The 12,652-nt window shown below is 38.8% G+C and overlaps 1 protein-coding gene across 1 annotated transcript in view; it reads right to left on the bottom strand.

Annotated features, from left to right (window-relative positions):
• Positions 1-12,652, bottom strand: part of MACROD2 (mono-ADP ribosylhydrolase 2) — a 1,597,693-nt gene that overhangs the window by 289,801 nt on the left and 1,295,240 nt on the right. The window contains exon 8 of the mRNA XM_075864535.1: positions 3,368-3,441. Coding sequence (XP_075720650.1) covers positions 3,368-3,441 — 74 coding nt within the window. The remainder of the gene's footprint in view (positions 1-3,367; positions 3,442-12,652) is intronic.

Here is a 12,652-nt window from a genome sequence, read left to right as displayed (position 1 = left end):
ATTATTATTATTATATGATTTAGGATACTAAAGCGGTTTTCTCATAATGATCATTTATCACCTATCCACAAGTGACAGGTGGGGTCCAAATGCTAGGCAAGCCAATTATCGGTGGGTTTTTAGAATGTGGGACAAAACTAGAGGAAATCCACGCAAAAACGCAGAAAACAAACGCCTTGGCCAAGGAGTCAGGTGTAACCACTGAGCCACTGTGCTGCATAGATGATATTGCATTTTACAAACATAGAATACAAAGAAAAAATGGAATCTGGAAACAGTCTTCAACATATCAAAAATCACTTTGAATTTCAGAGAGAAAAATACCCGATGCAAAGTGCATTTTGTTTTTGCTCGACTAGTTATATAATCACGCTGTGCAGTATAATAGTGTAGATGAGAGAAAGAAAAAATCTGCAATCAATCAACAAGATACAGAAGAATTTTCAAAGTAATCAGAGTATTCCGTTACCTAATGCAGAAATCTCATCCAGGACATGTTTATATCATGTTACATCGAGATAGAATAAACTCATGCTGTATATGACTGTACAGAAATAGACAGAGTATATAAATCTATATCTCTATATACACTGAATGACCACTTTATTAGAGACACCCACCTAGTAGAACTTGGACCTCCTTTAGTCTTCAGAAATGCAGCAATTTGACATGGCATAGACTCCACTAGGTGTTGAAATCATTCTGCAGCAATATCGGCCATGCGGACAGGTAGCTTCTCGCAGTTGCCACTAAAGTGTCCTCCTGCCATAGAGTAAACAGCTACCATAAAGGGATTAACTTAGCCAGCCTCAATGACCCAGGGTGTGCCGAGAAAACATTGCCCACACCATTACTCCACCTCCACCAGCCTGAACTGTTGACACCTGACAGGAAGGGTTCATCAAATCATGCTGCTAGCGCCAAATTCTGACCCTTTATCAACATGGTGCAAAATAAATCTGGATTCTTCTGACCAGGCGATGATTTTCCACTGCTCACTGATCCAATTTTTGCATTCTTTTATCCACGGGAGTCTTGCTTTTCTGTTTCCCTTAGACAGCAATGGCACTCGAACTGGTCATCTGCTGTTATAGGCCATCTGTAATAAGGAACGACAAGTTGTGCGTTCGGACATGTTAGTTGGAGCACCAGCGTTGTATTCAACTGTAATTTGCTTGACTGTGCCCCGCCTGCTCGTCAGAACGATTCTTGACATCCTCCTCTGACCCCTTTCGTAGATGAGTTGTTAAAGTCCACAGGATCCCCTTTTGCTGGGTGCTTTTTCACGATTACACCATTCTTGGTATATACTGTACCGTTGCATGAGAAAATCTCACAAGGTTGGCAGTTACAGGGAAACTCCAAAAGGCTGTATTTCTAATAAAGTGGCCATTCAGTGTATCTTTATAGTGGCTTGAGCTCTGTTTTTATAAAACAGGGCTCAAAATCACCTGCATAGACATGGATTAAGAGAAAATTCGGACTGTCTCCAGCTACTACTAGGGGAGCTTAGGATCTTACTGCATATTGTTTTATTACTGAGTTCATTTTATTAACAGTTTGCAGTAAGCTCCCCATAAAGGTGGCTACTGGAAACGGTGAAACCTGGCTGTAAATGTTAAATTTCCCTCCAGCGCCACCACAGATGAAATTAAGCATTACACAATGCTCATTCAAATCAATAGGTTGTCTGTGTAATGCAGGAGAGGACAAGTCCTCCAAAGCGATAGCCATTTTTTGTAAACGCTCTTTACTCTGGATGAGAAATGAAGATTCTGAAAAATGTGACCCCCTCTTCCTAATAGGGTATATGAAAATTTGTTTTTTAAACTGGAGTGAGGAGAAATAGGGCAAAAACAGCCTGTCAAGATTTTAACCCTTTCCTGACCCATGACAAAACTGTACGTCATGGAGATGGGGGGGGGGTGTGAAGTTTGGAGTGGACTCACCCGCTGAGCTCACTCCATACGCTGCAGGTGTCAACTGTGTATCACAGTTAACATGCTGCTCTAATGGTCAGGAACAGAGATTGCTCTGTTCCTGGCCATTTAACTAGCTAAATGCCGCGGTCAATAGCAACCGTGGTATTTGAACCGTTAGAAGGAGGAGGCTGCCCCTTCCGACAGCTTATGGCCCCCCTGTGGCGTAATCGCGAGGCGCAGATGGTTGTCATGGCAGCCGGGGGGCCTAATGAAGGCCTCCAGGTCTGCCTCTCGTCTGCCTCTGCTAAGCCGTGCCTCCAGCAGGGCTTAGCAGAAGCCTGTAAAAATTACAATATACTGCAATACATTTGGAAGTCCCAAGAAGGACAAATAAAAAGTGTAAAAAAAAAACTTAATACATTTTTCAGGAGTGTAAAAAAAAAGAAAAAAATATTAAAAGTTAAAAAAAACAAACATTTTCCCATTTTTCCCCAAGCACAATGTAAAAAATAAAAAAAATAAACAAAATTAGTAACGCCGCATCCATAAAAGTCTGAACTATTACAATATACCATTATTTAACTGGCACGGTGAACGACGTAAGAAAAAAAAAAAAGAAGAATTGCTTTTTTGGTCATCTCAGCGCTCAATTTTTTTTAATAAAAAGTGATTAAAAAAAACGTATGTACCAAAAAATGGTAATAATGAAAACCACAGATCGTCATGCAAAAAAATAAGCCCTCATACTGTACAATCAACGGAAAATTAAAAAAGTTACGGCTCTCAGAATGTGGTGACACAAAACAAATTTTTTTTTAACAACTAGTTTTTTCTTTGTAAAAGTAGTAAAATATAAAAAGAAACTATATAAAATTGGTATCACCGTAATCATATTGAGCCGCAGTATAAAGGTAAGTTGTTGTTTTTACCGGACGGTGAAACCCATAAAAACAAAACCTTTTTTTACTGTTTCCCAGTACATTAAATGGTACTTTAAAAGGTGGCAAAAAAATAAGACCTCACACCACTTTACTGCCGGAAAAATAAAAAAGTTATGGCTCTTGGAAGGCAGCGAGTAAAAAAAATAAAACGTAAAAACAAAAAAATGTCTGGGTCTTTAAAGGGTTGAAATGCTCCAACTTTTCTAGAACCATGTGCCTTTTAATAAATTTGGTGCAAATCACACCAACTACCCTCTCCACTTTGACTAGCATTCAATATGCCATTATTAGTAGATGTAGGTCAATAGAGATCACACTAAGTCATTCAACTAAAAAGCAGCTACAAAGCAGTATTATGCAATATTCACAGAATAGAGGATAGGACAATTTTACAAATATTGTATATTCTTATCAAATCTACTGTAATCTAATCTGTATCTTCCACTAATTTCACTCATTACAGTAAAGCAGATGTTTCTACATGATGAAAAAGATTTGGCCTACCTCTTCTCGATTCTTCTTCAACCATTCTTTGGCAGTGGTCAAGGCTATGATAGCTGCTGGTTCATTTGGAAATCCTAAATGATTATAAAAAGACAAAAAACAAATTAATAAGCAGAAGTATGAATATTGAGATTTTTAGGGTAATTTTTTTTCAGGTTTCATGATCTGAGCAGTCCGTGAGTTTTATGCATTACTAAGAATGTATAATTCGATTGTTAAACTTGAAATACATCTTTTCCTTGCAGCCTCGGACGTTTGTCCTACTTTAGTCTTTGCCGTAAATACTCCTTGAAGGATATAAAGTTTAATGCATGAAAGCCAATTTTCCCTCATTTATTTATTTAGGTCACCTATGTGAGCAGCAAGAAAGGGAGTGGCAGAATCAGCAGCAGATGTTACAGTAGGGGTTGTCCATATTTCATGCTGGAAATGGCTAAAACATTTACGTCTACATTAATTATACTGAAACGATACCCTACAATTCTTCAAACTGTCGCCATTGTTCTTGTTTGGCTGGTTACATCGAATAACCTTGCAATGATTCTAGTAAGTCTTGTATACAATCACCATTTATGATATGCAATTTATGTTAAACCAACATCCAAATGACTAGTGTGAAAGAATCCCAAACACAACACGTAATAACCTTGGGACCTAATGCATGGGCTGTGCACCATTTCAGCAAACAGCGATTGTAAATGTTGGAATCAGAAGGGATTTAAAGTCTACTATGTAGTGTACCTGAGCCTAAAGAGGACCTGTAACCACTCCTGACATGTCTGTTTTAGTAAATAACATGTATTTCCCATAAAATAAAAATCCTGGTGCATCTTTTCTAAGAACTCTACATTGTGCTCCGTTATTCCTCCTAGAAACTTATAAATAAATTGACAGCTGGGTGTTATCAGTTGGGGGTGTGTTCCTACACAGACTGACACTGTCCAATCGGTGCTGACAGAGTAAGACTGTGTAGGGACACGCCCCTTTGACAAGTGGAATGGTAACACCCGGTTGTCAATTTATTCATACTTTTCTTAAAGGAATAAGAGAGGAATGGGATAATGAATAGTTCTAAGAAAATATGCTATAGAATTGTTATTTCATGGGGATTACAAGTATTTACTAAAATAGATGTGTCAGGAGAGTTGACAAGTTACTCTTTATGAACCATCTGGATAACCCCTTTTAGTGTCTTATTAGACAGAGTGAGGAGCCATAGCAAAGGGAGATCTTGCTTTGGAGGACTGGGTGCAGCCATATATTACATAGTTGCCTCATCGCCGTGGACACAGAAAACAAAGGGCCCCTGTGAAGAACAGTGAATTGACCGATTTCTTTCCAAATGCTAATTTGATGAGAGTGGGGTGCAAGTCATAGAGCACCTACCTCATGGTTCTCCAAAAAATTCTTCAACGGTCTACCTATCCACTAGATGTTGTAAACCATGGATTAATGTTATTGTAAAGGATTTGCCTGACACAGCTTCTGTGTCGACGCCCGTGGTTAATCAGCCTGCATCTGTGCCCAGCTCTGCTAGAGTGATTCGTACTGCCACCACTCAGGCTGGGAGGCTGAGGAGTGGGAGAACCTATCACAGCCTGGCCAGACGGTTCTAGCTCCCGCCCTTGGTCTTTGTATACCTGCATTTGCTGCTTGTCCTGTGCCTGTGATTCTCTCTGGTTCCCGGCTCTGCTGTTCCTGCTACTTACAATTCACCTGCTTCATATCGACCCTGTCTTGATTGACTGACTATTCTTCTGCTCTGCTTTTGTTACCACGTACTCTCCTGGTTTGACTCGGCTCGTTCACTACTCCTGTTGCTCACGGTGTTGCCGTGGGCAACTGTCCCACTTCTCTCTCTTCTGTGTACCCTGTCTAGTGTTGTCTGTTGTGCACATATTGAGTGTAGGGACCGTCGCCCAGTTGTACGCCGTCACCTAGGATGGGCCATGCAAGTAGGCAGGGACTGGGTTGCGGGTAGATTAGGGCTCACTTGTCTGTCTCCCTACCCCATCATTACAGTTATAAACTAAGCCCCTTCCATGCAATACAGCAGACAGTAGGAACCACTATAATTATTCTTTTAAAGTAGCTGTGCCCCCCCCCCCCTTGCCTGCTGGCCCCTGTGCAGCTGCACAGGTTGCACATATGGTATGTCCACACCTGGCGCCATGCAATACAACTTTTCTATGCACAGCATAGCCAATTGGTGACAGCGAAGTTGATCATCAGGGGTTTTAGTGAACAGGGAAGGATGGGGGACTGTTTTTTAGGAACAGGTTGTCCTTGTGCACAGGTTCCTTGTACATGTTTTTTTTAGCTAAATTAAAGCCCCTTACCGGATTAAATCTTTGGTTTGAATGTTATTCTGTCAGATTCTTAGTAACAGAGATCTTTGAACAGTGCCTAAGTGTTGACTATTGAAAACAGCCGTGGTCTGAGAACATCGATTGCATCAATGTGATGTTCTCATATACTTAAAGGAGACTTTGACTGTGGTCTTGTTGCCTGTGTTGCTCCCCATTTTAGAGATCAGTGGAGGTCCCAGAGGGTTGGACCTCACCAATTTAACATGTATAACCTATCAAGTAGATAAATGTTATTGCCTTGAATACCCCATTAAACAACTCCCTTCTCAGATCTCAACATTTTCAAGACCTAAAATCTTCATGATATCTTATGATAAATGATTAAGCGAACCATCAGAGCTATTTGCAGCTGTATGTCCTGACTTTTGCAAAAAAAAAAAACTTTGGATTAGAATTAGTAAACCTGGTTTCCAAATTCTCTTTAAGTCACAAATCCAATATTTCTTGCCAAGACCTAAATTAACAATAGCCTGTAGTTTAGTGCCGTATGAAGCAATACCTAAATAGTTTATAATCCTTGTATGAAGTAATGAGAAATAACAAGATAAGAGGCATCATAAATACTTAATGCTTCTGGGTCACTTTCTAGTCAGCAGCAAATACTAACATAGTAAAAGCGACACCTGAAATACAATACTATGTATAATACATTAAACAGATAGCAGGGACATAAATGAAACAATATAGCCGAGCAGACTAATATCTAATAACAGCTGGTAGGCTGTTATTAAGAAACAAATAAAGGCCTATAGCAATGTTTATTCTGAAGGATTGTTACTGAACAGCTGTCATGCTAACAGAATGAAATCAGTTTTGTAGTGTCAGCAATAGAAGAGCTATGATCTTTATGAAGTTAAGCCAGAAGTTATTATTAATATTCAGAGAACTGGGTGTCTGTTTTACCAATAAGATAGAAGCGTCTGATGATTGTTTAGAGCCTCCAATATTCCAAAATAACAAAAAAATCCCCATTTAACCCGAATTCACATTGCCCACCACCAATACCTGCCAGGATAACCTTAATTGTGTATTTGCAGAAGTCGTTTTTGTCACAGTAATCTCTGAATAACAACATATTTGTAAAAATTGCCACAATTTGGCCACGATCACAAAAAATGCAGAAAAAAAAAGCACCAAAATCTACACCGCAAAGATGTTTTTTCCACTTTAGACACCTATGCCATGTCCAAAGGATTTATATCGATGTCTGATAGGTGAGGATCAAACCTCTGGAACGCTCACCTACCCAAAAAATTATGGTTTTAACTCCCGTTCTGCAAGCTTAGGTGGCCCGCCGTTCTCTGTTCTTCAGCGATGATCTGTGAGCAAGTCATCTGACCACTGTAGACAATCACTAGCCACAGAAGTGAGCTCAGTAGTGTCAATACATCACTGCTATAGTGGTCACAAGTTGTGTCATCACGTCACTGCAGGAGCAGGAAGAACAGTGGCACAGCAGTGGCAGGGGATTGATAAGGTGAGAATGACTCCTTTTAATACTTTATTTTAATAGTTCAGACTTTTACAGATGCAGCGATACCAATTTTGTTAATTTTTTTTTATTTTTTACATTACTTTAGAGGAAAAATTGGAAAGGTTTTTTTTTTTTTAACTTCTAACTTTTTTTTTTTCACACATTTTATTAGTCCCTCTAGGGGACTTGATGAACCAGCGATCATTAGATAGCTGGTACAATACACTGCAATACTAATGTATTGCAGTATATTGTAATTTGTACATGCATCTGTTAAGCCCTGCCACAGGCAGGGCTTAGCAGAGGCAGAGGGAAGGCAGTCCTGGGGGCCTTCATTAGGCCCTTGGGCTGTCATCACAACTGTTGTCACCACCCGATCTAATTGCGGGGGGCGATGAGCTGTCGGAGGAGGCCGCCCCACTCTTTTCAATGCCTCAGATGCTTTGGTCTGATTGACCACAGCATTTGAGGGGTTAAACAGCCTGGAACAGCGTGATTGCCATTTCTGGTCGTTAGTCCCGGGTGTCGGCTGAAAACACAGCTGACAGCCGCAGCGTATGAAGCGCGCTCCATACACCCTCCCCAAAACTACGGGAAGGGGTTAAGGAGGACCTGTCTCTAGGTCATATAAGTTGAACTGTTTATCTAACTAGAATAGCGCTGTCTCCCTGATTCCAGCTATGTTTTGTTTTTCATTTACCCCTTTCTCAGAGATGTGGCCTACTGTTGTGTTGGCTCCCTATATGCTAATTTGCCAAAGTTAGCCAAAGGGCAAAGGGGTGTGAGCTACCCTCATTCTCCCTAGGTGGAGCTAGCTTCCCTGCCTATGACACAATCGGCGCGAGGCAGTTTTTTAGAGCGGCCAGGCACAGTGTGATCTCACGAGATATGGTTGTTCTAGCGAGATCACGCTGTGCTTGACCACTCTGAAGCTGTCTCGCACTGAGGCAGGAAAGCTAGCTCCAACTTGGAAGAACGAGGGAAGTTCATACGCCATTGGCTAACTACAGCAAATTAGCATATAGGGAGCCAACACAACAGGGGACCCACAGCTCTGGAAAGGGGAGAGGTTCAGGAAAATAAAAGCTACGCTGGAATCAGTGCTATTCATGTCTGCTAACTGGTTTAACTTATATGACCTAGTGACAGGTCCTTTTTTAATAGTGTTTTCTCTATGTGCTAATAAAATAAAAATATCAGCTTCACTATGGTGCGCATCTGCTGTATATGTCACTAAAATACACTTGATATATTCTAAGATGTGAAAAGGATTTTACTTTTAAAAATAGCTGGAGACAATTCATGACGTGAAGAGCTAATAAAAAAAACTGTTGCTTTCAATTGATAAATGACAGCGGATTTAGCGACGGTTCAAAACGAACATACACCTAATATCAAACAGCAATCCAAAAAAGGTTCAAGCTGGGATTTGGCTTCTTCTTAAGATATATTTCATAATGCTGACTGTGCATGTTTGTCTCTTTGAAGTACAACAGTGTGATACAAACTTGTTCATATTTTTCGTAACTAAATATTGAAAAATTGATGATAAAGAAAAAAAAAATTACACTACAATGAACAATACTGACAGCAAAGTAAAAAAAAGTATAATTAGGAAGGTGTCTGGGCTATTAGTGAAGAACATATTTGCCTTAGCATTGCTTTTATAGCACCAACATATTCTGCAGGTAAATAAAATTTAGTATTTATATTGTTTTAAATAGCAATACAATAACAGTACAATATTTTTAGCATTGCTAGGGCCAGTTCAAATATGGAGGCCTTCCGGTTATAATGTTGTATAAGATAATATTGCACATAGAAAACTTTGATCAGACAGGTTGGATTTTACCTGGTGACAACTAGTCCCTAAAATATGGAATTGTATAGCGTGTCTACTTTACACAATTAATCCAATATAAAATTTCACATCAAAGTGAAGGTTTACTTCAAGCAAAAGACAGAAAATCAGATTCAAATTTCCCAAATGAACATTTCTGCACACCCACATAGTGTTCTTCACGGTTCATAAATGATCTTTAATTTGTACAATCTGTAGGTTGCGGTTTCCTGTTCAAAGGTTGCAGGCTGTGCTATTTTCTATAGTTTCCAATTCACTCATAAAATTGTAAAAAAACGAAACATACAGAGATAATAGTATAGGAAAAAAAGAAATATATTTTAAAAGCTTTCTTCAACAAAGCTGTACAAATCACTAAACAAAATAATCTGTCAAAGACTTTTATAGTATCCACTGAATGTAAAAGTGCAACTCATAATTGCAATTCTGTACAATTTATAACTTAGAATGAAATATAACCATATAACAAAGTTTGCCCAAGTTGGCTAGTACAGAGTTTAAAATAAGGCAAGAGGGTTTTGCTCTTTCTTGACAATCCCTCCTGAAAACATAGGACTCTTTGTCCAATTGCCACTGGTCTGGCTTCTTTAACCAGTAAAGGCCATTTTACACGGGCCAATTATCGGGCAAACGATCGTTCATATAATGCTCGTGGCCGATAATTTACCTGTGTAAACAGGGCAGCGATCAGCAGATGAACGAGCAAACAATCGTTCATCTGCAGATCGTATCATTTAAAAAAAGTAAAACATCATTGTTGTTGGCAGTGCATCTCCCTGTGTAAACAGGGAGACGCGCTGCCGACATAATAATGTTTGGGGACGAGCGATCGGAGTAACGAGCGATCGGAGTAACGAGCGATCAGAGTAACGAGCGATCGGAGTAACGACGGATCAGAGTAACGAGCGATCAACATAGGCTCTCATCTCCTAAGAAAATGGGGCCACATAGGACTGGATATGGCCTAATTTGTCCATATTAAACATTCATGAAATACATGGTTTATACGGATTTGGACAGATTGGTTCTCATATTAATGTGCTAATAATTGTATTGATCTTCCTTCGAAAGGACATGTTTTCCTTTGAATTAATACTGTAATTAATTGTTCTGTATAATAGTGCTACAAATTACTACAATGAATATCTTGGCTGTTTTGGGGCATTAGCATTTTATTCCTCATACATAAAAAAAATCCTCGCAGGGACATTTTATGTTTAATTAAAGATAGGAACAACAAGTAGTATTTAATTTGATGCTTCAGAGAACTTTGAGATGAAGATAAATAGGCTTAATAAGTCCCAAGACGCACATAAAGTTATTTTTGGCTAAATGTTACAATCTGCAACAAACCCAAAGACATTAATTCTAGAAATAGCAACAAGACAGGAAATAAATTGTGGTTTCATTTACTCTCTGAGCACTCAGTATTAAGGAAAAAGTTTGCGGCTGTATTTTAAAACCACAGTCATCTGGTTTGATTAACAATGTAATAGATATCAACTAGATAAAATATAAGGGGATATTAAAGTAAAGCGCAGATTTGAAGGAAGATTTAGATACATTGAAATCTCTTTAGTCCAGCATTCGTTAATCCCGAAAATCTGATGATCCGGCACTTGTTTCCAGCACAAAACTGTTATAAAATGTGTAACTTAATAGCAGCAAAATTTGTGTAAACATTTTATTATGGTTTTCTTCCTGAAGGTTTCTGCCCTTACAAGTGAGATCAGTACACGTTTCTAAGGTCATACAATAATCCAGAACATCTATCTGGTCCCAATAATGCTGGATTAATGGAATTTTACTATATTGGGAAATTGCATTATGAATAATTCCTTACTATACTGTACATCTACAATTCTACATCAGAAAAGTTCCTGACAAGAGGACAGGATTTGGTTAGTAGAGGAGTAGAGCAGTGGGGTATTTCAATTACCTTAAACAGAGGGGTAACTAAGAGCTCCTGTGCCCCAAAGCAATCTGCAACGGGGCACACCACCAGCCATGTGCCATTTATAATACTGGTGTCTTCTTATTTGGTAGAGGAAACTTTGAACCATCCCAGGCCATAAACAGTATGTCTATTTTTCAGTCATGGCCAAAGAGTGCATGGAAATATTCATTGCCCAATTTCAATGTCGGATTGGGGTTTCTTGGGTCAACCAAAGGAAATGATTCTGTGTACATGAAAAATGCCTCTACTGTTTCTACACAATTGAGCAATATTAGTTAAGAATTGTATGGTACTATTGGAAGAGGTATTATTTCTGCAGAGAATGCAGAGAGATGAAAGAATAATGACAAATTTGCTTTGCCACTGATTTGCGGATTTTTTTTTTTGATGAATCACAAATCTGCAGACCACAGGTCTCCGATGTCTTTCTGTTCAGCTTTGCAGTGCATGGACAACCGGACAATACTAAGTTAAAGGGGATGTTCAGGTCCCGTGTTCAGTATCTTTAGGCCAGAGTGGGGAGCAGTTACAAAAAGAGTCTTGTGCTCTGGATGACCTCCCTTGTCCTGCATTACACAGACAAAATATTGATTTGAATAAGCAGTATGCAATGCTTAGTTTCTCCTGCGGTGGCGCTGCAGGAAAATTGAACATTTACTGCCAAGTTTCCCCACAGATTACAGCTAATCACTTGGGTTCCCAGCAGGGCTAAACTTTGTGGTCAGATTTTTGTCAAGGAATACAGATGTAGCCGTCTTTATCTTGACTTTTAACGCATTAAATACACTGAGGCAAGATCCTTTATCTTGACTTTTTCCATGACTTTTGTTGTGTGATAATACGATGCAGCAAGTTATCAGAGTCAAGATAAAGATGGCTACATCCATACTTCTAATAGGTAGGGATTGACCAAAGTGGAGAACCTCTTTAAGGTTCACTTATGCAAATCTAACATTGTTCACAGTTTATGTCTATTGACATTAAAAGGAACAAGAAAATAATTTTCTATCATTGTTGAGTAGTATATAGCAATGCTAGTCAGACAGAATATTGTGGTAATATTGGATCATGGTATTATATAGCCACCATAAAGAAACGTTATGTAGGCCCTAAATTATGGCATGTTAGACACTAAATAGTACTGTTATTTTGTCCGCTGTATGGTGGTATTATTTAGGCACTGTTTGGCGGTATCATTTGAAAACCAATGGATTACTTTCATATCTGCCATATCGGTTTGGATGACCACTAGTAGACTATTCATCTTAAACAATACTTTCTAGTGAACAACACGGTGTGAATCTAACTTCACAAAAGACTTCATGCTAAAATAACATATATCTTTCTTATAAAAATTGCCATCTGGGAAATGGAATAACGTAATGTTGTTGTTTTTTTTAAACGTTATCTTGTATTTGATTTATACTGTGATGGATGCTCATAGTGGGTGTAAGTTTCAAAGCAAAGCTCTTTTTGTCAGAAGGATTCCTGGCGTATCAGTTAAAACATTTTTTTTTATCTTCAACCATTTGTTTAATTCTGCGAAATGTTTTGAGGTAGTGAACTTCAGAGTAGTTAGATGTCTTGCCAAAAATAATACCAAACACATGTTATGGCGCAATCT

Source organism: Rhinoderma darwinii, chromosome 4, assembly GCF_050947455.1.
Source record: "Rhinoderma darwinii isolate aRhiDar2 chromosome 4, aRhiDar2.hap1, whole genome shotgun sequence".
Lineage (NCBI taxonomy): Eukaryota > Metazoa > Chordata > Amphibia > Anura > Rhinodermatidae > Rhinoderma > Rhinoderma darwinii.
Note: the sequence above shows the minus strand (reverse complement) of the source record. Positions and strands in the feature narration are given on the sequence as shown.